This window comes from Spermophilus citellus (assembly GCF_964194105.1).
Source record: "Spermophilus citellus genome assembly, chromosome: 9".
NCBI lineage: Eukaryota > Metazoa > Chordata > Mammalia > Rodentia > Sciuridae > Spermophilus > Spermophilus citellus.
Genome location: NC_138191.1, coordinates 89,594,952 through 89,617,437, shown reverse-complemented (window position 1 = coordinate 89,617,437; position 22,486 = coordinate 89,594,952). Strand labels below are relative to the sequence as shown.

Here is a 22,486-nt window from a genome sequence, read left to right as displayed (position 1 = left end):
ACTTTGAAAACTAGTCTCTAAAGCTGTTAGTGTTTCTACTGGCAAAATTTCCTTCCTTAGTTGAAATTATTATTCACTGTGCCTTTTCATTATACAGAAAATCTTGCCTTTTATATCGTGGCAGCTCTTTTTCAAGTTTTTTGACAACTGAAATAAAAACAGACACTGGCCACAGGTTTTGAAGTGAGATTAGCAGTAATCTCAAAAAGCTGTTAGACTCTGCTGTGGACAACACTTTAATTAACTAAAGGCCGTCTATAGTGATGTACACTTGTGTGATCATGTCCTTGTCATATTCTCTTAACACATGTATTTATTCATACACTAATTGATTTGTCATTTGCAAGGGATCTATGGGTCATTAGTGAAAATTAACAAGTTATATATACATAGCTTACATCGTCATTTTTCCCCTTTCTTTTTACATCATTAGATTTCCACAGTCCTGTATATTGTATCCTAAACATGTCAATTCTCATATACTAAAATATTTAACTTTGCGTCATCCAGATGTGTATCACAGTCTGTGTTCTTACAGTGTACCACACATTCAATTCTATGGGTTTTCCTGTTTGGCATTATCCCCTCTACATGAGCAAACCAATTTAAGTACAGAAGGAGACCTCTATCAGTACGATGAAGAAGGAATTGCTGCATCTGGCAGTGCAGGGATCCAAGGAGATTAATGATCTTGCCTGCAGCTCTTGTCATACCTTCCCCCACTATCGAAAATTAAATGTCATGTATAACAACTCACTCTCCATTACTTAATTACATGTGGAAAATGTGTACTGTGTAAAAACTCCTGGGGCTAAAGGAGGCCAAATGAAACTGAAACCCTCGGAAAGATTTAGTGCTGGCTGTCAAGCCCTCCTGAGTAAAAGTGAACTCACCAGGGGGTCCACCTTACTGTATCGATTGAACATATGTCTTGTTTGTAATTAAAAACACAGTGTGGCCTGTTGTCCTCTGGCCATATCCCTGAAAGAGGATATTGAGTTGAAATTAATGTGACTGTCAGAGTCATCACTAGGATGATGACCCTCTGAAGATGGAACTTGAATGCTGGATTTTAAAACCTGTATTATACTCTTTATTCATGAAATCTAGCTTTGATAAATAGGGAAAAAAGACTGTTTGCACAGCACGAGTTTCACTTTCATGAAGAAAGTCGTTCATTTATTCAGCAGGTATCTGCCTGCTTGTGCTGATTGTGTGAAGTCAGTGAGGCGGAGAACATAGTCTCTGCTAAAAATGGAGACCGAAGGGCTGGGGTTGTGCTCAGCAGCAGAGCGCTTATCTGGCCATGCGAGGCACTGGGTTCGATCCTCAGCACCACATAAAAATAAATAAAATAAATGTCCAACTACAACTAAAAATATATATATTTTAAAAAAATGGAGACAGAGAACAAGCCACGATCTAGTGCCTTATCCAGTGAGGTAGGTCCTGCTGTGCTGTAGGAATGCACAGAAGACGCAGCTAACCTTGTCTTTGGGGCCTATGGGAAGAAGTCACAGAGACAGATGCTTAACACATTAAGCCCCAAGTGTTTGATTTTGTGAACATGTCAGTGAAATTAACACAGGAGCCTTAAAATAGGGTGGAAATCATAATCTTACGTATCCTTTATATATCTTTTCATATGATATGCCTACCATATATATAATTCAAACACTGTAATCATTCACCTATTTCTTTTCTCAAAAGAACAGAACTCTAAATGCATAATATTCACTTCAAAAGTTACTATAAGTGATGTACTTATTCAATTTAAGTTTTTATTCATGTCCCACATCTGTGGTGATAGAACTCAACAGGTTAACTAAGACCTGAAGGATAAAAGCAAAGTCACAGCACGTATAGAAACCCAAAGTTTCCAGAACTAGGTGTTAGGTCCAGTGCATCTGAACATGTACTTGTAGGAGAAAAGCAGTCCTTCCTTAGGAGAGAACCATTAAATGGTTCAGCTATGTAAGTTCATTATTTGGAATCTGGGAAGGAAACATCTTCTTGACTTTCGTGCACCATTAAAGAATGCAGTGCCATTTTTCAAATGCACAATAAAATAACACACGTGGTATGTTTGACCAGAAGTGTTGAGGAGGTGGCCTGTCATTATCCCTGCACCCTTCCAGGAGTTGCAAGGAGGAAGGAAGCAGAGATACTCCGGAGGCTTCAAGGATCTTCTGTTTCTGGTTAGTGACACCATGTGGGAGACCCCCAGAGTCTCTCGGAGTGCTCTGAAATGCCCATTCTCACCTCAGTTCTTGCAGTACTTGTTTCCTGTATAGCACTATCCATGTTAAATAATAACAAACTATCAACTGTTGTAGCTAGAAGTTATAGGCATGTCATCAAGGATAAGGTAGAGTTAGAATGTTTTGTATTTCCATATTTTGTCAGACATTGAAATGTATACATCCAAGTGAGAAGCATTGTTCCCTTTGAAATACTTTAACCTGGGAAACTTGTACATTTAATATAGTTATGATTCCACTGGTCATACATTTCTGGAATCATCTTAAGCCTATGGCATATTCTTTCTAATATCCATAATAGCTATTTTCTTTTGAGGGTGATTTAAGCCAATCTGGACTGAACAAATATTTTATAGGGCCATTTATGAGTTAGGTGAATTCAGTGAATTAGATAAAGTACTAAAACTAAAAAGTCTTCCCCTCTCCCTCTCTCTCTCTCTCTCTCTCTCTCTAATGTTCTCTTATACAGTGCTGGTGATTGAACCCAGGACCTTATACCTCTAGGCAATCGCTCTATCCCTTATCTTTCTTAGATAACTCATAAAGTATCTTTGAAAATCAGTTTTATTATTTTATAAAGAGAATTTTTATTTGATATGCCCATTCCTTAACAGTACCAGCATATAGCTTATGGGAATTATGACTATTTGTTTCATTCCTTTTGGCACTCAGAAACACGTATGGTCATCAGGGATGATATGGGCATTTTTTCTTGTTTGCTAGTCGATGTTTATGCCTATGAGGATGTAGTTACAGTTAAGTGGCAGAGCAGTTGCCTAGCATGTGCAAGGCCCTGGGATCAGTTCCCAGCACCACACACTATCTCTCTGTCCATCCACATAGACATACACACACATGCATACATATGCAAATATACATATCTCTGAGTGTATATGTGTGTATGTTCTTTGTCCTGGAAATTGCCTGTTTCCTTTAGTGCACCTTCCACATGCAGACATGTGTATACACACGTGTTCACAGCATAAGCACACATGTGCGTGCACATACACATGGTGGGACAGTAAAAATAGCAAATCCAGATGCCTATCTCCCAGGGGAAGCTGAAAGAGCCCGCTCCTTCTTTCACTGCTGAGTTGCAGCCAGTAAGTGTTCATGTGACCTCAGCTTGGACAATGGGAGACCTTAGGCTTAGAATTGGAAGCTAATAATGTGAATTATTTGTATATGAATGGTGTTTATTCCCATTGACCACAGTGTCCTGATCAAATGTTCCTGCAATGACGTCACTTTGCTTCTTGCTTCCTTGTCCTCTGGAGGTCTCTTAGTTCAAAACTATTCCCAGCCTGGTCCTATAGCCCTTCTTTATTTTGAGATCCCAGTATTGGGATCTTACATTGGCCCAAATTCATTTCTCTTGCTTGCTGACAAAGAATCCTATTGAATAGGAAGGATTGTAAAAGTAGAGCTTTCTGAACAGGACATGAGTAACCAGAGTGAGAAATTTAGTTTCCTCTGTGCATTTTCTTGTCACAGGCAGGCGTTTAGCCTCCATTCTCAGAAGTTTTTGTCTTTGAAACACCTTTAGCAGAGCATAGGACCTCTGAATAAGTCTCCACAGCATGCCTCCTATTGCCAAACCGTTTATTGGCTCTGGAAACAGGATCACCATGTTTATGGCAGAGGAATCAAAACTTATCCTGAGCTCATCTCTGTGGGGAGGGTCACCTTCCCAGCACATGGCCTGTATCAAGGGTTGGATATCTGAACATTTGGGCTTTTCCAGGCAGGCATAAGAGGGGAATGGCTAAGGGCATCTACTATACTATCTTTTAGAAAGAATGTCTCTGAGAAGCTTATTTGGCTAACTCCTCCACCCCATCCAGTCCTAGACTCCCTACCTGAACCTTCCTGCCAATTTGTACTGCCAAACATTTTTTAAGCCACCTTTTCCTCTGTGCAACTGTAACAATTAATTTAGAACTTGCCTGGGGGCACCTTTTAAAATGTGGGTCTGGATGCTGAGTTACTCTCAGCAGCTCTTGTTAGTGATTGACATTGGCATGCCAAGAAAATAGAATTCATAATTCCACTGTCATTGAACTTTGTCTCTGATCAGCACAGCCAGCTTTTTGATTGCTGCTTCCATTTGTGAGTTGGAAACTACTCATTCTGTTCATATAGTTAGGGATAGCTCCTGGCATCTTTTCAGAAAGGAATTTAATTCCCATTGAGCTGTAATGATTTGCTTTGTCTTATATGTTACTTTCAGGTCATTTGTATGAGGTTTTTCTGGCTGAATGTTAATTCAATGTCATGTTCCAGTTGTAAAGTTGTTTTTGCTTTTTTTTTTTTTTTTTGTTTTCCCAAGTGTCTCTAATCACTCAAGTTAGTAGTCAGAAAATAATATTTGAGCCTGTTGGGTTCCTCTGTCCTTGTTTATTCAACATTTTTGTAGTGTGTGCATCTAGATTTAGATTGTCGTTGGAATTGTTTTAGAAGAGGTTGGGGGGAAAAAAGTCACCTAAACCAACCTAATTAGCATTTCATGATAAATGCAGGCCCCAAACTTCTGCTTTTGGTGTAATAGTATTTTTAGAACAGAATAAAATCCTCTAGGTTTGGTGAGAGTACATTTTGAAGAGGTAGGACCAGAACAGTCCTAAAGAAAATAGTGATTTTAAATAGTAATCTCAATAAGTCCAACATTATTCCCATCACCATTTACTTTTTTTTTCTTTTTGTTAATTTTTTTGTAGTTGTAAATGGACACGATATCTTTATTTTTATTTATTTATTTTTTATGTGTTGCTGAGGACCGAACCCAGTGCCTCACAAATACTAGTTGAGTGCTCTACCACTGAGTCACAACCCCAACCCCTACTTTCTTTTTCTTTATCAGTTCATTTTAAAAAATTGTGGTGAAATACATATAACATGAAATTTATCATCTTGGCCATTTAAAGTTTATAGTTGAGGGGAATTAAATACATACACATTGTTGTTCAACCTTCAGTACCGTCCATCTGCAGAACATTTTCATCTTCCAAAACTGTAATTCCTTATCCATGACAAAACCTCCCATTCCTTTCTTCACCCTTGGCAATCACTGTTCCACTGTCTGTCTCTGAATGTGTCTATACTAGGTACCTCCACACAGCAGAATCATGCCATATGTGTTCTTTGCCTAACTAGCTTATTTCATTAGTGTGTTTACAAGATTCATTCATGTTGTAGCATCTATCAGAATTTCCCTCCTTTTTAAGTCTCAATAATATTCCATTGTATGTATATTCCATCCTGTGTATATGACACTTTTTTAAAAAAATCCTTTCATCCTTTAATGAATACTTGAGTTGATTTCACCTTTTGGCTGTTGGAAATGATGCTGCTGTGAACATTCATTTGTAATATTTCCTTTGAAATGCTGCTTTGAATTCCTCTGGCTATAGACCCACAAGTAAAATTGCTAGGTTGTATGAGTATTCATTTTTTAATATTCTGAGAAGCCTCCATCCTGTTTTTCCTGGGAGCTGCACCATTTTTATTTTTCCCACCAACAATGTACAAGGTTCCTGTTTCCTCACATCCTTGCCAGTACTTGTTTTCTGCCTTTTTTGCCATCCTAATGAGTGAACAGGGGTTTCTCATCATGATCTGGATTTGCATTTCCCTGATGATTAGAGATATTAAACATCTTTTCATGTGCTTATTGGTTGTTTGTATATTTTCTTTGAAGAAATGTCTGTTCATATCCTTTCCCTGTTTTTTTAATCAGATTGCTAATTTTGCTATGATTGTTATTAAGTTGTAGAAGTATTTCTGTATTCTGATACATGATTTGCAAATATTTTCTCTTATTCCGTAGGTTGCCTTTTCACTCTGTTGGTTGTGTTTGATGAAGGAAAGTTTCAAATTTTGATGTAATCCCATTTGTCTATTTTTTGCTTTTGTTGCCTATGCTTTTGGTGTCATTTAGAATAAATCATTATTAAAATCCAATGTCACAGGCTTTTTTCTCCATGTGTTTCTTCTAAGAATTTTCTATTTTTTAGGTCTTTGAGGAATTGAACCCAGGAGTACTTAACCTTTGAGCCACATCCCCAGCCTTTTATGTGTGTGTGTATTTTTTTTTTTTTTTTTTAATCTAGAGACAGGGTCTCACTGAGTTGCTGAGGCTGACTTTGAACTCATTATCCTCCTACCTCAGCCTCCTGAACTGCTGGGATTACAGGCATGTGCTACTACACCTAGTATTTTGATCCATTTTTAACTAATTTTTATATATAGTATAAAGGAAGGATCTACCTTATTTTTTTGCATGTGATTATCCAGTTTTTCCAGCACTAATTGTTGAAAAGATCTTCATTTCCCTTGTTGAATGTCTTGCTATTCTCTTTGAGAATCATTTAATCATATAAATGTTAATTTCTGGGCTGTCTGTTCTATGGCATCCATATATCTTTATGCCAGTACCACATGGCTCTGATTACTGTAGCTTTGTATTAAGTTTTGAAGCAGGAAGCGTGAGACCTCCTCCAAATTAGTTCTTTTTCAAAATTGTTTTGGCTGTTTGGCTCTACGAATTTTTGGATGGGATACACTTTCCCTTTTAAAAGTAGAAATAACCATTGGAGAAATCTCAGACCTTGATAAATGAAAAGTATGGCATTCTACAAACACACAAACACGCCTCATTTACATTGGTAGCATCTTTTATTTTTCTTCATTCAGAAATTGCTCACTGAGCTTCCAGAAACATAAATTTGTTGTGTTTATAGCCCATTGATTCTTCTTTTGACCACAATTTGTCATGTTCCTCTAGAATTTATCTTAGAGCATCTTTTGTATTTCTCTTTGGGAATTAGTCAAGGGTTGTTGAAGTAATGCTTTAAAGACATGTTAATAAACCCCTTGTTACAGTTTGAATTGTGGTTATAATTTTAATGGATAAAAAATTTACAATTGAATCAACAAATCTCTGTATATGACATGTATGCGCCTCTAAAAATGTAAACTATCCTTAAAAAAACAGGATGCAGTTGCTGAGAAACCATGTAAGTAGTTTAGAAATTCAGTAGGTAGTGGCTGCTGTTAGAGAAGTAGGTGCAGCAAGAACCTGCAGAGTGACTTGGGCAGGAACTGAGTCCAAACTTCCTGAACAAATGCAAATATTTACTGAGGACCTATTGTATGGTAGATGCTATGCAAAGCCACAAGTTATGAAGTTCTCCAAGAACTGTAAGACGTGCAAATAAGTAATTACAAAACAAGAACCAATAAAGGGAGCTCTTGGACATGGGTTCTTCAGGCTCCATCTTCAGGCTTGTTTCTAGGGGATAGTTTTCACAGTTGAGAAGGGAATAATTTCAATTGATTTAGATGCAAAAACAAAAAAGCAGAACAAGGAAACCAGTAGGGATGCTCTTTTTATGATCCAGGCAACTCAAAAGGTACAAGAATTAGGCTGGGGACTAAGGAACTAGGAGAAAGAATAAAGCCTGTAGAATGAAACCATTAGTGTTGGTGCCTTTAGTTGATGGCTGAATGAATTCACTGTGACTGAAGACATGGAGCCTGGAAGTTTAAGCATTTAAGGCTCGATATCTTGAAACCATAAAACATAAAATTTTAACTGTTATTGCACTTTACCCTTTGCATTAGCTCACAACAACTCAGCTAGTAGACCCAATTTTATAGGTTAAGAAACCAAGATTGTTAAAGCTGTTCTATATCTTATCTACAAGTTATCAGTGATGTAATCTGTATTTTTTCTCAATCTCTCTGTACTTTTGCCTAGGTTTCTTTCTGGGATAGCCTAGTTGTTTTCCTTTACTACATATAATCACAGGTCTATTTTTCTGTTGTAGCATAATTTATACTCAGCACAACAGATTTTAAGTGTTTAGTTTGTTGAGTTTTGATAATTGTATAACCTGTGTAATCTTCACCCAAAACAAATATACAGAGTATTTAGTCACACCCAAAGTCTGTGGGTGCCACCATCTAATCACTCCCTCCTTCCCCCAGAATAAAGAGCTTCCTGATTTCTGTCACTCTGGGTTAGTTGTGACAGTTTTTGAACTTAATACAAATAGAATCAAATAGTATTTATTTTTTCACGTCTTATTTCTTTCAATCAACATAGTGGTTTTGAGATTTATCCATGTTGTATTTAGCAAAAGTTTTTTCCTAAAATTCCTTCTTAAAGTAATTTTGTATTTTGCTGTAATATACAAAATGTGTAGATCCGTTCTTCTGTGGATCCTGTGTAGATCCATTCTCATGTATAGGTCCATGGGCATTTTGGGATGTTTCTAATTTTTAGCTATTATGAATAAGGTATAAATATAGCTTTTTCACTTCTCAGAGGAGGATATACAATCAATCAACAAGTACATGAAAAAATGCTCACCATCTCTAGCAGTCAGAGAAATGCAAATCAAAACCACCCTAAGATACCATCTCACTCCAGTAAGATTGGCAGCCACTATGAAGTCAAACAACAACAAGTGCTGGCGAGGATGTGGAGAAAAGGGTACACTTGTACATTGCTGGTGGGACTGCAAATTGGTGCGGCCAATTTGGAAAGCAGTTTGGAGATTCCTGGGAAAGCTGGGAATGGAACCACCATTTGACCCTGCTATTGCCCTTCTCGGACTATTCCCTGAAGACCTTAAAAGAGCATGCTACAGGGATACTGCCACATCGATGTTCATAGCAGCACAATTCACAATAGCTAGACTGTGGAACCAACCCAGATGCCCTTCAATAGATGAATGGATAAAAAAAATGTGGCATCTATACACAATGGAGTACTATGCAGCAATAAAAAAATGACAAAATCATAGAATTTGCAGGGAAATGGATGGCACTAGAGAAGATCATGCTTAGTGAAGCTAGCCAATCCCTAAAAAACAAATACCAAATGTCTTCTTTGATATAATGAGAGCAACTATGAACAGAGCAGGGAGGAAGAGCAGGAAGAAAAGATTAACATTAAACAGAGACATGAGATGGGAGGGAAAGGGAGAGAAAAGGGAAATTGCATGGAAATGAAGGGAGACCCTCATTGCTATACAAAATTACATATAAGAGGTTGTGAGGGGAATGGGAAAATAAACAAGGAGAGCAATGAATTACAGTAGATGGGGTAGAGAGAGAAGATGGGAGGGGAGGGGTGGGGGGATAGTAGGGGATAGGAAAGGTAGCAGAATACAATAATTACTAATAGGGCATTATGTAAAATTGTGGATGTGTAACCGACGTGATTCTGCAATCTGCATTTGGGGTAAAATTGGGGGTTCATAACCCACTTCAATCTAATGTATGAAATATGATATGTCAAGAGCTTTGTAATGTTGTGAACAACCAATAAAAAAAAGAGAAAAAAAAGGTACATAAACCAAAAAAAAAACCAAAAAAACAAAATAAATATAGCTTTTTAAAAATGATTGTAAACTTGTGTAGCTTGACTCAGAATAGACTCAGTTATGCTTCAGTAACAAACAGCCCTAATTCTCAGTGACTTAAAACAAAAAAGATTTATTTCTTTCCCATGTTACATACACATTGAGATTTGGCAAGAGGTCTACTCTGCTGTGTTCCTCACTAACTGCTAATACCATCAGTGGCAGGAAATGTGTTTTAAACGTTTTTATATCCACAGTACAAATATTTGTTAAATAAATGTATGTGTTCAAAATAAAATGAGAGCTATATTGTTGAGTTTCAAGCAATTAAAGTAAGTTGTAGCCAGCCTAACTCAAAAGGAGAATGTGTCATAAGAATACAAGGATATCGCACAGACTCTTATGAAAGGAGTCATACAACTAAGACTGAAGGGAAGGCACCCAGGCATCCCCAGAGCTGCCAGCAGAAGGGAGTTCTGAACCACTTAGCCTTGAGCTTTTCCTTTGGTAGTGTCTTGACACCACAGTCCTGAGCTCTGTGTGTCTCCTCTAGAGTTAAGAGTCCTGGAGAGAGAATTTGGCCCCAAACTAAAACTGGTGCCTGCCCCCTCCATCCACTCAGATTGAGGCAGGGTTATTTGAGTTAGCTGGTGTAGACATGATGACCCATCCAGGGACTGACTGTGAGCTGAGCAGAAACTCCAAAGAATGGCCTTCACATGTGGTACTTCTGAGAGCTGGTCTACCACTAACAGCACATTGTTATTAACTTATTGAAGCAGCATGGAAAGCACAGGGCGTAGTTTGATGGCTCTGCTCTCCTTTTCCTGCCTTGTTCAGGCCCCTCTGTCTCAATGGACATGTGCAGCATGCCTTCTCTCTGGCTCAGTACCCTGCTACAAGCTGGGATTCAAAGAAATAAGATCCCACCCTTGTTCTTGGAGAGGGAGAAAGAATAGCATGGCAAGTATAGAGAGAAAATCACACAGCAGTCACCTACTCCTGTGGTCTCAGTTACCCTTCTAAAAATACCTGTGTTTGTCTTGACTCTGAAGATAGACTATTTTCATGTAACTTCACTACATTATATTGTTATAATTATTCTATTAGTTTTAGTCTCCCACTGTGCTTAGTTTATAAAATTAAACTTTATCTTAGCTATGTGTATATAGAGAAAAGTAGAATAAATGTCAAGTTTAATACTATCCGTGGTTTCCAGCATCCCCTGGGGGCCTTGGAATGTTTTCCTCAAGGACTGGGAGGACTTCGTACACACAGAGTTCTGCACCCTGGAAAACAGTTCTCTTATCCGCCGTCCAACTCCATTGTCTCTCCAGCATCTATGAAAGATAATTATAAGAACACTACCAAACAATGGTGATCAAGGATTGCATTCTGTATGGGGCACCACTTCTAAGAAACTTATTAACTTTATGGAAAGAACGATTATTTATAAAGCAAACAGATTTCATTCCTTATATGACTCTTAGGGGGTCAAAGATTCCCTACAAGTCATTCAGGCTAACTGCTCAGTTACAATATAAGTGCCTTCTGTCCTTTGGCTTCCCTCTTCTTTATTTTCTCTTGAAATTGCTAGTATGTCAGCTTTCCACAGCTTGATGCTGAGGTGTGTGAAAATTCACTATTAAGAAGATTATAAAGAATTATGAACTGTAACTTCTTATAGCAGCTTTCCTGTCTCCATTGAGACTAAGTGTAGGTTTCCTATTACTTGAGATTTTTAAAAATTTAAATGGACTTTAAAGGGCACTGAAGTCATACTAATTTGAAGAAAATCATTAAATTATGAAGGGATAACTTGGCTGATTTGAGCTAACTTGGTCTCATTAATCAGGATTTCTTAATAAGAATTTATGTGTAGTCATTTTCACTGCTGGTAACCTTTGAAAGAGATATAAAAGCATCTACTTAATTACTGCCAAATGCACTCTGCTGTGTGAGTTCCAAATCTGGAGCAGATATGTCCCATTGGTATTAGGCTCTTAGCTGAGCTGAGCTCTATTGTGTTATTCTATGGAAGAAACTGGGAGGAGTATTACCACCGGGGGAAATGGAATTACTCACCCCAGGGTAACTGACTACTTTTTCTATGTATGAGCAAACTGCTGAGGAATGGATTATAACCCCTGAAAACCAGTAGCCATCTTTTACATGATAGTGTATGCTCAAGGCATCTGTAATGCTGTCAGGAAAGAATAGATACATTTTTCATCCTCTCTGGCACTTCATAGTTTTAGTTTTTCTTCCAATTGCTTTGGTTTGGCTCACTAACTAGATAATCCATGAATCCAAGAAGTGATACCTAGACTTCATTTCTTTATATGCTCCCTCATACCACAAGGAATTTACGCCAGAATTCTTGTAGTTGAACCTACCTACATCAGCACTCTGGAAACGGAGGCTATAAGAAGCGATTTTCCCAAAGCTCAACTCTAATGAGTGAGTTTCTCTCATAAAATTACACAATATACTTGATCCTAAGTGCAATGGGAGGATGTTAAGCAAGGGATAGAAATATAATCAGATTTGTATGCTAGTACCACAACAGCTCTGCTGGATGAGGGATGGATTGGGGAGGATTGCTGAAAGGACGGAAGTGTGGAGATGAGTAGAAAGCTCTCCATTAATTCAGATGAGAAATGATAATGACTTACAATAGGGTAGGATGGAAAGAAGTGGAAAGATGAAAGATAACATTTTAAAGACAGAATAAACATTTCTAGTTGATGGCTTGAAGGTACAGTTGAGGAATGAGAGGTCTTAATGCTTAATTACTGGTTGAATGACAGGTGCAGATATTGTTGATGGGTACTAAGGTGAGGAGACTTGGCCTTGGAACCATCTGGGAACTGAGAGGAATAAAAAGCTCTATGTCATTTGAGATGCTCGTAAGACATCTAGTGGAAAAGACATAAAAGAGGAGTTGAATATATAGCTCTTCAGCTCCGAAATTGATGTAGGGTAAATATGTGAATGTGGAGGATGTCAGTATATAAATAGTCTCTGATTTTGAGGGAGTGATTCACCTATTTGTGGTTTATTGAACTGACACTAAAGGAGAAGGATTGGGTTTGAGGTATAAATTGAATAAATACTGGCATTTCATGTATGGCAATATGATGAAAGCACCAAAACAGAAATGACATGGACCAATGGACTTGTTACCCCATCAGAGAGAAATCAGAAGTAAAATGGGGTTGGTCACTGAGTGTTCTCCTGAGTCAGGCCATGGCTTCCCTTACGTACATTGGTTATATGAGCAGAGATCTATATGAACTCTTAGACCTTTACATATCAACAAGACTCCTTTTTGTAAGCTTTATTGATTTATATTAAGAAAGATAAATCAAAGCCCAGCACAGTGGTGTATACCTTTAACCCCAGCAACTCAAGAGTCTAAGGCAGGAGGATCACAAGTTTGAGGCCAATCTCAACAACTTATTGAGACCCTGTCTCAAAATTTAAAAGAAAAAAAAAAAAGAAAAAAGCTGGGGTTGTAGCTCAGTGGTAGAGTGCCTGTGAGTTCAATCCCCCATACAGAAAAAAGAAAAAGAAAAAATGATAAAGCTTGCATAATTTGAGATAATTATGTTGGTCCTACATCATGAATGGTGAAGGACAGCCATCTCCCACATAACCACTTACTTCAACATTTGCTAGTAATATGGTAGAAATAGGCCCAGATAATCAGTACTGCTGCTCTAGGAGTTGTGTGCCTGTTGCCCTGGTGACAAGGTTGCAGTTCCCACTTCCTCTGCTCCATTAGGATAATGAGGAGAATTCACAAGTCATTGTCTGCAGGAAGCTCCACACTCCAATCCATCACTCTTCACAGTCCGCTATGCAGGGCCTGTTGTAGACATCCACCATCCTTCTTTTGGCAGAAGGAAGTTAGAAACTGAGAGAGGAGGCTGGGAACCTTTCCAGCTCAAAGAACAAAATGCTCTAGACATTAATGGGGCCTAGAGGTCATATACGCCCATTTGAAAAATTTCTATTCCACCTCGCTAAGCAAGTTGACGCCTTTCCAAAATTATCTTCCACAGCACCTGACTTTACAAGCAAGATTTGGCGAACTCCTAGCATCATCATTCTTTGTCACTAATAATTGTATTTGAGAATCCCTTGAGTAATACATCTCTTTCTGTGTCTAATTGCTCCATGTGCTTGGAAGTTATATATTTAAATATGTATTTAATTCTGTGCGATGCATGTGCATTTTCAATTGAGAAGTAAGGAAGCACTTGTAATTTGAGCCAGGAACTCAGGATTTACTCTGTACTGATTCTGCCTATTTTAACATTTTGCAGAAATGAAGACGCAGTCAATCAGATGGCTGTTCCTCCCTTCCCATTACCATCAAGCTCCCCATCTTCTATTGAGGTAAGGCTGCTCCTGATGAGCTCTTAGTGCATTATGTGGTTTTGCCATGAGCACTTTCCCAAATCTGACATTTGGGATTTTCAGCATTTAGTATTACAAACACATCATATGTGTATTAACTAGCAAATTTCCCTGACTAATATAGAAAACATTTGAGGTATTATTAAAAAGTAATGTAATGGCCAGGTGCAATGGCACATGCCTGTAATCCCAGCGGCTCTGGAGGCTGAGACAGGAGGATCATGAGTTCAAAGCCACTTTCAGTAAAAATGAGACACTAAGCAACTCAGTGAGACCCTGTCTCTAAATAAAATACAAAATAGGGCTGGGGATGTGGCTCAGTGGTCAAGTACAATCCCCAGAACTCTCCCCTCCCCACAATAGGAAAAAAAAAGAATAATGTATCAAAATATAGTCTACTGTCATGTGTAACTAATTAGAACAAAAAGTAATATAAACTATGTTAAACAAGCATATCAGAACTTAACCATATGAATATTATCATCTTCAAAGTTGCTTAAGATTTCCTCAAGTTCTATAATTTTATTCTGATTAGATATTTCAGAATTTATTAGAAGATCATTTTATGGCTGAACTGTACCCTTTCTTTATGGTTTCAAAGCACTTCAACACCTGCAATAACAAATGTCTTCAAACAGTTACTTCATCTATTAATGGAGAAATTATTAGAACAAGATTGTTATAATATTGGCATGCTTCTAGAGTTGGAGAGAAAGAGATAACTATTGTTATAAAGGTTGAGTATCCCTTATCTGAAATGCTTGGGACCAGAAGTGTTTCAGATTTTGAATATTTATATATACATAATGAAATGGCTTAAGAATGGGACCCAAATCTAAACACAAAATTCATTTGCGAGGGGCTGGGATTGTAGCTTGGTGGTAGCATGCTTGCCTAGCATGCGTGAGGCACTGGGTTTGATTCTCAGCACCACATACAAGTAAATAAAATAAAGGTCCATCAACGACTAAAAAATATTTTTTTAAAAAATTCATTTATGTTTCATATATATCTTGTACACATAGCCTAAATATAATTTTAGGCAGTATTTTTAGCATGCCAATATTTTGATTATGACTTTTCACATGAGATCAGATGTGAAATTGTCCACTTATGGCCTTATGTACATGCTCAAACAAACACAAAAAGATTTAGGGGCATTGTAGATTTGGGGATATTTGAATTAGGGATGCTCAACCTGCATAATCAATTCGTCTCTTGAGATGAGAGAATATTCATTCCTTTCACATTTTTTTAATTTTTTACTTATTAAATTACTTTTTTTCATTCCAAGAAGAAATACATACTTATTTGTAATTATAGATGTGAAATTATTAGGAAAAAAGTTAATTTTCCTTTCACTACCAATTAATGTTTACTATTAAATATCTTTCCATACTTTTTTCTTTGCTTCTACAACAAAAATATGTAACTATATATAAGTAATGTTCTTTTTAATAAAAATTTAATAATAAAATAACACATTCTTCTCATTCATTCAGTAAGTATCTCATAAGTTCATACTATGGTATTAGGCACCATTTTGGATATTAGATATATTTGTGTGAATAAAATAAGGCTCACTGCCATGGATCAGCTTACATTCTAATGAGGAAAGAAATTTAAATTAACTAACGAATACACCAAAAAAATTACCAGATAGTGGTCAGTGCTTGGCAGACAACTAAAATAGAGAACATGGCCCAGTAACCACTTTCATTGATCATAGAGAAGACCTCTTGGATAGGTGAAATTCAAACAAGATTGGAATGATAAGGAGCCAGGCTGGCATGATTGTGTCCTGCAGGTCTCTTCTCTGCAGCAGTCATTTATCTCTGCCTTCTCTTCCTACTAAGTGCGTGCCACCACCCCATGGAAAATTTAATGCACATAGATGTGAACCCTCCTAAACTGCTCTTTGGTTGTGAATTAAAGGCTGATAAGTATTTTTGGGTGGATGGTGTAAAAAGCACCTGTTATCATTAAGAACAGTTTAGAGCCAACCACAATGTCATGTGCTTGTAATCCAAGCAACCAGGGAGGCTCAAGCAGGAGCATAGCACGTTTTTGGCCAGGCTGGGCAACTTAGTGAATTAGTGAGATCCTGTCTTAAAATAAAAAAGAAAAAGGATGGGGCTGTAGCTCAGAGGTAGAGCACCCCTGGGTTCCATACCCAGTACCACCACCACCAAAAAAAAAAAAAAAAAGAGTCTGCTTAGGAGCTGTTGTACAAAGGACAAACTGCACATTTTTGAAAAAGCGGCAATAAATTGTGAAGTCAGTCCAAATTAAAAAATACTGGCAACTGTGACAATGTCTGTACAATCAACAGTTTCACTTGGGGACTTTGAAATTACACCACCTGTAGTCTTAAGGGTGAAATGTGATTTAGGGACTGATCATTACTGGACAGCACTTAGTAGTTATGGAGGAAGATGCAGAGTCTGAAGATGAAGAGGAGGAGAACGGAAAACTCTTGAGTCTCTGGAAAGCCAGCTGCCCCTGGAAGTGGTAATACAGTTCCACAGAGGAAAGTACAACGTTCTGACATTGAGGAGGAGGAGGGCAGTGATGAAGATGAAGACCACAAGATGATGGTTTTGATGATGAAGAAACTGAAGAAAAAGCTCCAGTGAAGAAATCTATACAAAATCTATACAAAATCCAGCCAAAATTGCACAAAAACCAAACCAGAAGGGAAAAGATGTCGAAGCCATCAATACTAAAATGAAGGTCAAGAATCCAAAATGCAGGATAAATTCCCCAACACACCCAAAGGATGTAGTGCAGTAGAAGACATTAAAGTAAAAATGCAACCAAGTGGAGGAAAAGGCAGTTTTTCTTCCAAAGTGGAAGCCAAGTTTAATGATTTTGTGAAGAATTGCTTCCAGACGACTGCCCAGTAGGCTATTTGAGCTCTCCAGCTGTGGAGGAAGTCTCTCTAAGAAAATGAACACTTCTTCAAAACGTTCTGTCTTGTTCCATGTCTGCAACAGTTGATATCTGGCTTTTTTTTTTTAATGCAAAGTGAAAACTTCCTCCACCGTGTTTGATAAATTATGTCCACGTTCCATTGCCAAGAACATGTTGTTCAAAATCCCTGTTTAGTTTTAAAAGATGCAACTCCACCATTTGCTGGGCTCAAGCACGTAGGGAATGTTATGATAGGACATAGTAACAGTGGTGGTCGGCTGCGGTAATGGTGGGGAGACAAAAATATACCTGTGAAGTCAACTCAGCATTGAAAAAGAAGGAGCCAGACACAGAAAAGCTAGGAGGAAGAGCTTGCCCTGGAGAGGGGACCGAAATAGCTCTCAAGTGAGAATGAGCCTGAGGGAGAAGGAGGAAGGAGGCGGAGAGGCCTCAAGTCAGAGCAAGAAGCTGGGGTTGTATTTTGTGTGCCGTGGAAGCCAGCGAAAAGTTATAAACAGAAAAGTGAAGTGGCCTGATACACAGTTTTTAGATATCCATCTGGTCATTTGAGGGATGGAAAATAATTTTTTTTCTTTGGCCCCCATAGGTTTCTAGTTAGAACAGACTCCTATAACAAAAGACAGATTACCACGACAAAAACAGAATTTTATGAGTATATTATTTCACATATAATGAGAGACACCCAGGAATGAGTAGTTCTCAAAGTCTTTTGAATTCCAGTTTTTATAGCATCTTCGCCAAAAAAGAGTAATATTTGTACTGGGATTGAATCCAGAGTTGATATACTCTGAGCAACATCCCTAATCCCATTTATTTATTTGTTTGTTTAATTTTCTTGAGACAGGGTCTCAGTCAGTTGCTGAGGCTGGCCTCAAATGTCCTGTCTTGGCCTTCCAAGTTACCAAGAAAAAATTAGTGAATTTTCAGAGAAGTGACAAGACAATGGCAAAAGACTTTGACTCTAGGGTTGGCAACTTAGAAGAAGGCAAATATCTAGTAAATAAAGGCTAATTAGTAAGGCTTGTTGCTGCAAGATTCCTCTGGTGCCATCTCCAGACCAGTAAGGATCCAAAGTTGTCTTCAGTGGCTAACTTTTGTTCTCCCTGGTGATTGGGGGGGTGGGGGGATGACATTTTGCTGTTTATCTAAGTCCTGCTTTTAGACCCATATAGGAAAGGCAGGGAGTTCTCCTGCATCTGCTTTTTAATTGCCTTCAGCTCAAAAGCTCTTCTTATTTTCTGTGGGGATATGGGGGTATATATTACAGTCTCCTACAATTTCTAGGTAAGGAATGGACGGTAGGAAGGTAAACATAATATGCTGGAAGGCAGAAGCCCAGGCAAGACCTGAATATGGCTTGGATGGTACAGGTTATTAGAAGCAAAGAAAAGTGAGCAGAATCCAGCTGTTTCAGAGTTTTGAGTCAGACCTGATGGGTTAAATGTGGGAGATGAGGGGAAATAGAGAATCACAGATTCCATTTTCTAGGTGGATTATGGTGCCAATTACTATAGTTTGTAGAAAAATTGCTTTTCCTCAATAAGGAGATACAAATTAAGATGTTGTTTTAGGAGGTTAAATTTGATATATGTCGTACTCATCATTCTGAATAGAGTCTATGCATTAAAAAAATATATTACTCTGTTTGCCCAAGTGTATTCTCACTTTAAAAATGTTTCAATATGCTCTATCAGAGTTTTTTTCCCCTGGCTTATAGATATTCAGATGATCTCCAATATCTTGGCATTAAAAGAGCACCAAAATGTATGTGCATGTGTACGAGAGAGGGGCATTAAAAACCAGTGCTTTTATTTTTATAGCACATATGTCTCTAATGTACCATTTCTGAGTAAAGGCTATACAAATTCAAAATTTTAATCTATATTGACCACCAAGAGCCATTCTGCCACAGTTTTGCCAGCACTAAAGATTTTTTATTTCAATGAAGAACTAGGAGAGATAGACAGGTAGCATGACAGTGGGTAACACCCACATTTCCTTTCTCTAAAGGAACATTGCAGTAGTTTCAGTCTCATGAGGTTATTATGATTAAAATATACAGAAGTCCCCTTATCTGCGAATACATTCCGAGACCCCCAATGGATGCCTAAAGCCACAAACATTGCTAAACTCTATATACAAGCATTATGATAGTGTGAGTTCACTCTGATAACTCAGATGGCTGCTGTGCAATTCCCAGGCTGGTAGTGCGCACAGCTCAGGTATGCTGCACGAAAAGATGGTTCACATCCAAGGCAGAACGACAGCACAAGAGTTCATCATGCTACTCAAAACAGTGCACAATTTAAAACTTATGAATTGTTTAGTTCTAGAATTTTCCATCTAATATGTTTAGACCACCATTGACTGTGGATAACCAAAGCCACAGAAAGCAAAACCACAGATAAGGAGAGACTACTGCATGTGTTTATATAGATCTTGTGTCTGGTACATGATTGCTGCTCAATAAATATTAAGCTAGGCTTGGTGGCACACACCTGTGGGAACAGCTACTGCGATGGGGCTGAGGCAGGTCCAGGCATTCAGGGCCAGCCTGGGCGACATAGGGAGACCCCATCTTGAAAATAGAAGTGACCGCTTGTTAATTCTTCTCTCATATTTACAGAAAGTCACATCAATCTTTTGAGGGCGGGAAGTATTTTAGAAAAATTGTTGACCATGTATGTTTCCACCAAAATATCCTGTAGAAAGTGAATTTGTCTTTTACTATAAATATTGTTTTCTGCATGCAAAATGAAAGTACTTTTATAAAGCCAAGAGAAGTTGGCTGTATTTAAATTATGGAGTTTCTGAGATATCTAGTCTTTGAGCAGAGAAATGTATACTGTTGGTGTCAGTGTTTAGTTTCAAGAGGACCATTTCTGAGGTTTCTGTTTAGTTCTGTTGGTTTTCTCTGTCAGGAATGACTTTGGATACCAGCTACATATCTTCTTAGGCTGTTCCCAGCCAGCTGGTTTCTGCGGCCTTCCTGCTCACAGGCCAGCACTTAAAGAGAATGGTTCAGCGTGTGCTGTCGAGCACAGTCTTAGATGCTTTCCATACCTAGTTTCATGTCTCACTTGTATGCAGACTGGGAGACATGATGATTTTCATTCCACAGAAGAGACTGGGGCTAAAAGAGGTAAATAACCTTCCCGTGTGTCCACGTGCAGGTACACAGTACAGCATCAGTTCCTCGTCTGTACCTGGGCATGTTACCACCAAGCTTTCAGAGACTCGTTATAAAGACCCAAGGGGAGGCTGAGGCAGGAGGATCACATGTTCCAGGCTAGTCTCAGCAACTTAGCAAGACCCTGTCTCAAAATAAAAAGTAGTAGTAGAACACCCCTGGGTTAGATCTCCAATACCACAAAAAATGTAAAATATAAAATAATGAGTAAAGGGAGCACTGCATATAAAGCCTTTGGTATAGTTTATGGCACAAAAAAATTACTAAGTGTAAACTATTTTATTTATAAAAATATTGAAGTGTACTTAACTTTCATTATGTTGTATAACATTAGCTATTGTTTTCACTTTTAAATGTACTAACCACAGAAATGGTTCTAATCATTCTGTCACCTATAAAAAATTTTACTTATACCTTAACCTAGCAGCATCAGGGATCATCCAGAAGAATAACTTGTTCTCATTCAAAATAACATCATTGTAATCTGAAAAATTAAAACTGATTTTATCTTTAGATAAAACATGCTGGTAATATATGAAAAGTATAAATAATGCCAGTCTTAAGCATTAGGAACCTTATAATAACTGAATCAAGCCAAGTGGGTTGGTGTACCCCTATAATTCCAGCTACTCAGGGGGCTGAGGCATGAGGATTATAAGTTCAAGGCCAGCCTCAGCAATTTATCCAGACCCTATGCAACTTAGCAAGACCCTGTCTTAAAATAAAAAAGGGGGGGGGCTGGGGATGTGACTCCATGGTAAAGAACCCCTGGGTTCAACCCCCAGTACTGAAAAACAAAAATACAAAAATCAAGAGTTAATAAATGGGATAGTGTCAAATTAAAAAGCTTCTGCACAGCAGAAAAACAATTAGGAATGTGAAGAGAGAACCTACAGAATGGGAGAAAATCTTTGCTCACTATTCTTCTGACAAAGGATTAATATCTAGAATATATAAAGAACTCAAAAAACTTTACACCAAAAACTCAAATAACACAATTTAATCAATCGGCAAATAAATTAAACAGACACTTATCAAAAGAAGAAATACAAATGGCCAAGAAATACATGACAATTTTCAACATCATTAGCAATCAGGGAAATGCAAATCAAATTGAGATTTCATCTCATACTAATCAGAATGGCAGTCATCAAGAATCCAAATAATAAATGCTGGAGAAGATGTGGAGAAAAAGGAACACATTTACAATGTTGGTGGGATTGCAAATTAGTACAGCAACTATGGAAATCAGCATGGAGGCTCCTCAAAAGATAGGCATGGGGGGCTGGGGTTATGGCTCAGTGGCAGAGCACTTGCCTAGCATGTGTGAGGCACTGAGTTTGATCCTCAGCACCACATATAAATAAATAAAAAATAAGGGACCATCAAAAACTAGAAAATATTTTTTAATTATTTAAAAAAATGGAACCGTCCTATGATCCAGCTATACCACTCCTCAGTATTTATCCTGAAGAATTAAAGTCAGCATACGACAGTGATACATGCATACCCATCTACGTAGCAGCCCAATTCACAGTAGCCAAACTATGGAACTAACCTAGGTGTCCATCAACAGATGAATGGATAAAGAAATACATATACATATATATATATAAAATGGAGTTTTATTCAACCATAAAGAAAAATGAAATTATGTCATTTGCAGGAAAATGGATGGAACTAAAGACCATTATGTTAAGCAAAATTAATCAAACTCAGGAGGTTAAGGGTAAGAATCATAAGTTTTCTCTCATATGTGGAAGCTAGAGAGGAAAAAGGAAAGGTAGGAGGGGCAGGGATCTCATGAAATTCAAAGGGAAATCAGTAGAGGAAAGGAACCAAAAAGTAAGAGATGGGGGAGAAGGGAAAAAGTGCTGGGGAGTAATAGTGGCCACATTATATTGTTATGTGTTATGTGCTGTGGGAATATATAACAACAAGTCTCACCATTATGTACAACTGTAATGCATCAATTAAAAAATGTGGAGGAAAAATTAAAAGGACTGGGAGTATAGTAGGGTCAGTTCTCAGTACTGCCAAGAAAAAAGTAAAATAGCTGAATCTTACTGTAGCGTGCCATCCTTTACATTTCATTTTCAAAAATTATTAACCACAGTTGGGCATTTATATAAGTATAATAAATCCTTTTTTCTAAAAGGTTATGCTCTGTTTCTGTTGCACCACTACAATTTGGATTACATTCTCAAGAGGACTCTTGAGTTCCCCTCTGGAGTTTTGGCTCCAGTAGAGGCCACCAAATATCAAAGCCACCCCTCCTGGGTTGTGTGTCTGAAGTGCATAGATGT

The 22,486-nt window shown here is 37.9% G+C and overlaps 1 protein-coding gene across 6 annotated transcripts in view; it reads left to right on the top strand.

Annotated features, from left to right (window-relative positions):
• PATJ (PATJ crumbs cell polarity complex component) overlaps window positions 1-22,486 on the top strand; it is a 346,985-nt gene that overhangs the window by 226,218 nt on the left and 98,281 nt on the right. For all 6 annotated transcript variants that reach the window (XM_081306348.1, XM_081306345.1, XM_081306347.1 and 3 more), the window contains one exon: window positions 13,963-14,035. In XM_081306348.1, the coding sequence (XP_081162474.1) occupies window positions 13,963-14,035 (73 nt within the window). The remainder of the gene's footprint in view (window positions 1-13,962; window positions 14,036-22,486) is intronic.